Source organism: Monodelphis domestica, chromosome 5 (genome assembly GCF_027887165.1).
Source record: "Monodelphis domestica isolate mMonDom1 chromosome 5, mMonDom1.pri, whole genome shotgun sequence".
Lineage (NCBI taxonomy): Eukaryota > Metazoa > Chordata > Mammalia > Didelphimorphia > Didelphidae > Monodelphis > Monodelphis domestica.
Genome location: NC_077231.1, coordinates 279,337,576 through 279,341,189, shown reverse-complemented (window position 1 = coordinate 279,341,189; position 3,614 = coordinate 279,337,576). Strand labels below are relative to the sequence as shown.

Genomic DNA, 3,614 nt, shown 5'->3' with positions numbered 1-3,614 from the left:
CTACCCTCACAAGGTTTAGCTGGCCTGTCGAAGCCATTGCCTCACAGGGTAATGAGAAAATTAAACCACCTGTGACAAAATCATTTATCTCATATGAAATCTTTATGCTGTCAATAATCTGTAATCACAATACAAGAATATAGAATGTTAATCAAGTGATTTGTTAAAAGTTAATGCATCACTTTTCCAAATATTTCTATTTAGACATGTTTGTTAGGTAATGTATCTGTGTGCCAAGAAAATGGGTATAAAAATAAACATCAAGTCTGGGGATGGCAGAGCAGCTATCAGTTGCAAAGCATACCCATGGCTGTTAATATATAGCTGTCTTCTGTTTGTTATTTTCTTGACTGATCTTTCACCACCTGTCAGGAACCCCTGGAGTCATGAGTGAGCCTGGACATAGCCTGTGGCAAATAACTTTGCTTTCTATTTCCTTTTTACATTGGATTTTGACATGCTTTATTTTCATACCCCTTAAATTTACTATTGTATCAATATGCCCCATTTCTTCTCCCACCCAGAGTAGTCTAGTAATGATTTTGAGAGAGAAAATTGTTCAAAATATTTGCCATCAATAAAAAAGGAAAGAAAGAAAAATGACATGATATAAAACTCAAACTAAGATGCTAATAACCATACTCAATTGCATTATTAAGTTCACCCTTCTTCCAGTCTAAGTGGCCACAACATTGTGTTTGTGCCTTTTCTATGAGATTATAGGCTCAGACCTTCCTTGTGATTTGTTCTGTCTAGGGCCTAACTCAAGAAAAACAAAGTAAGATGGTCTTAATTTTATCTCTATCTTAATGACAGTGAGGTCATGGAACTCAGTGATAAGAATGCTGGTTTTTGGAGGAAGAGGACTTGGATTCAAATCCTAGTTCTTATTTTGCCATTCTGTGACCCTAGGCAAGTCACTGTGAAAGGAAATTCTTGGCTCTCTGTCTATTCTGAGTTTGCACTTCTAAAAAGGGAATCCTTTCTTCTGTTTGTCTAGTTGGAATTAACACTTTGGAATAACAATAACTTCAAGTCCCCTTACTTAGTACCTCATTAGACTGAAGATAGGATGAACTCTCCTTTGTCAACTTTTGAATTAATAAACAAATGTGAATACACTCATACTTAACTCTAAAGAAATGGAAGTCCACAAACTCCTACTCCTAGGAGGAAAGTTCACACCTTAAGAGGTGAGAACTCAACAAGATACTTGGAAGAACTCCACCCCTTTTTCTCACTCAAATACCCAGAAACTTTTGAATTCTTTTAAGAGTTCACACACTCAGAAAGGTGTGAATCCTAGGAGGAGAGTTGCCACCTTCAGAGGATGAATGGTGTGAACATTTTGGAAACTGTGATTGGCCCCTGTGAAGAGGGGTGGGGATAGGAAACCACCATAAAAGCCACAACAAATCCTTCAGCTGGCAGGCTGGTGAAGTTGAGATTGTCTCCTGTTGATAGTCTTCAAGGGGACCTCTTTCGAGACTGCATTGTGCAGGGTGCTGGGCTGTGGGAACCCAGACCTAGCTAGCCCTTACCAAAGTACAAGGTGTAATATAGGAAAAAAAAAAAAGAGACCCCTGCCTGGTGGGGAAGAGAAGAGAAGAAAGGAGATCATTTGCTGTCTGTGTTGACTGTTCTGTGTAACTCAGGTTCTGGGCTGCCACAGCTGCCACAGCTGCCACAGCTGCCACTGCTACTGCCATCATGTCTGTCCCAAGCACCCTCATGAAGCAGCCCCCCATTAATTCCACAGCTGGGGCCATCCAGGTTCACAATGAGAAAGGGGAGATTTCAATGGAGAAAGTGAAGGTGAAACGTTATGTATCTGGAAAGAGGCCAGACTATGCACCTATGGCCTCCTCTGATGAGGAGGATGAAGAATTTCAGTTCATCAAGAAAGCCAATGATCAAGAAGTAGAGCCTGAGGAACAGGGAGAGGATTCACCTAGTGATCCCAGGCTTCGACGTTTGCAGAACCGCATTAATGAAGATGTTGAAGAAAGGTTGGCTCGGCATCGCAAAATAGTAGAACCTGAAGTAGTGGGAGAAAGCCATTCTGAAGTAGCAGATGTGAGGCAATTGGAGAGAGAGGATGGTAGAGAGGAAAAAATTGACGAGGAGGATATTGAGTGGCGACATCGTATGATGCGTCAGCGAGCACAGGAGAGGAAAAATGAGGAGACGGAGCTCATGGAAGTGGAAGATGAAGGGCATTCTGGTGAGGAATCTGAATCAGAGTCTGAGTATGAAGAATATACAGACAGCCAGGATGAAATGGAACCCCGACTCAAGCCTGTTTTCATCCGAAAGAAAGACCGTGTCACAGTTCAAGAGCGTGAGGCAGAAGCACGGAAACAGAAGGAATTGGAGCAAGAGGCAAAACGTCTGGCTGAGGAGAGGCGCAAGTATACACTCAAGATTGTGGAAGAGGAGACAAAGAAGGAACTGGAGAAAAACAAGTGCTCCTTGGCTGCCCTAGATGCACTCAACACAGATGATGAGAATCAGGAGGAGGAATATGAGGCCTGGAAAGTTCGGGAGCTGAAAAGAATCAAACGGGACAGAGAGGATCGAGAAGCGATGGAGAAGGAGAGAACAGAGATTGAACACATGCGAAACCTGACAGAAGAGGAAAGACAAGCTGAACTCCGAGCAAATGGCAAAATTATTACCAACAAAGCTGTGAAGGGCAAATACAAATTCTTGCAGAAGTACTATCACCGGGGAGCTTTTTTCATGGATGAAGATGAAGAAGTTTACAAGAGAGACTTCAGTGCTCCCACCCTGGAAGATCACTTCAATAAAACTATTCTTCCCAAAGTTTTGCAGGTCAAGAACTTTGGGCGATCAGGAAGGACCAAATACACCCACCTTGTGGATCAAGACACCACTTCCTTTGATTCAGCTTGGAGTCAGGACAGTGCCCAGAATACCAAGTTCTTCAAGCAAAAAGCTGCTGGGGTACAAGATGTATTTGAGAGGCCATCTGTTAAGAAAAGGAAAACTACCTAGGATTCAACCTTCTACTTCCCTGGCAATGGACACATGGGGAAGTCTTTTGGGGGTTATATTTTTTCCCCAAGATTGCTCGTGTGGAACCTCTCTGACACCTTTGGAGCCTAGCACCCTTTTCATACCTAAGGGATGATAAAAACAAGGGACCATTAAGAGGACTTTTTAATGCTTCAAAGCAATACCCAGATATGAGCCCAATCCTGGGCTTGGTGACTGGCTCCCAGACTTTTTTTCCTCACTTCTCATGCCAACTCTGGGTTCAAATGCTCACATGTGTAATATAGGTTAAAAAGAAGTAATACAATATCACCTTAGAGTTCAGAGAAGTAACAGAGGGACATACATTCAACACGTACACAACTTCAAGACTGAAAATTGGTCACTCCAGACAACTCAAGAACATGGACATCTTGCAACTTGTACATGTACTCACTACCAACCTAGACATAAAACAGCACAAACTGACTTTAGGGATCCTGTCATTAATCAGCAGGATCCATGAATAATCTGGGAAAAACTATAGGTAAAGGTCTCACCAGGGCTCAAACAGTTAGAAAGGACCCAAAGACCTTTCTGTCTGACTAACACCAAAA

At 42.3% G+C, this 3,614-nt stretch overlaps 1 protein-coding gene across 1 annotated transcript; it reads left to right on the top strand.

Annotated features, from left to right (window-relative positions):
* The first annotated feature begins 1,710 nt into the window (after positions 1-1,710).
* Positions 1,711-3,026, top strand: LOC100022683 (microfibrillar-associated protein 1). Its single transcript, XM_016425533.2, has one exon. The coding sequence runs from the start codon at positions 1,711-1,713 to the stop codon at positions 3,016-3,018; it is 1,308 nt and encodes a 435-aa protein (XP_016281019.2). The 3' UTR covers positions 3,019-3,026.
* Positions 3,027-3,614: the final 588 nt, after the last annotated feature.

Bases quoted from the DNA above. Each gene is read 5' to 3' on its own strand.
- LOC100022683 (XM_016425533.2), top strand. From the start codon at position 1,711: ATGTCTGTCCCAAGCACCCTCATGAAGCAGCCCCCCATTAATTCCACA.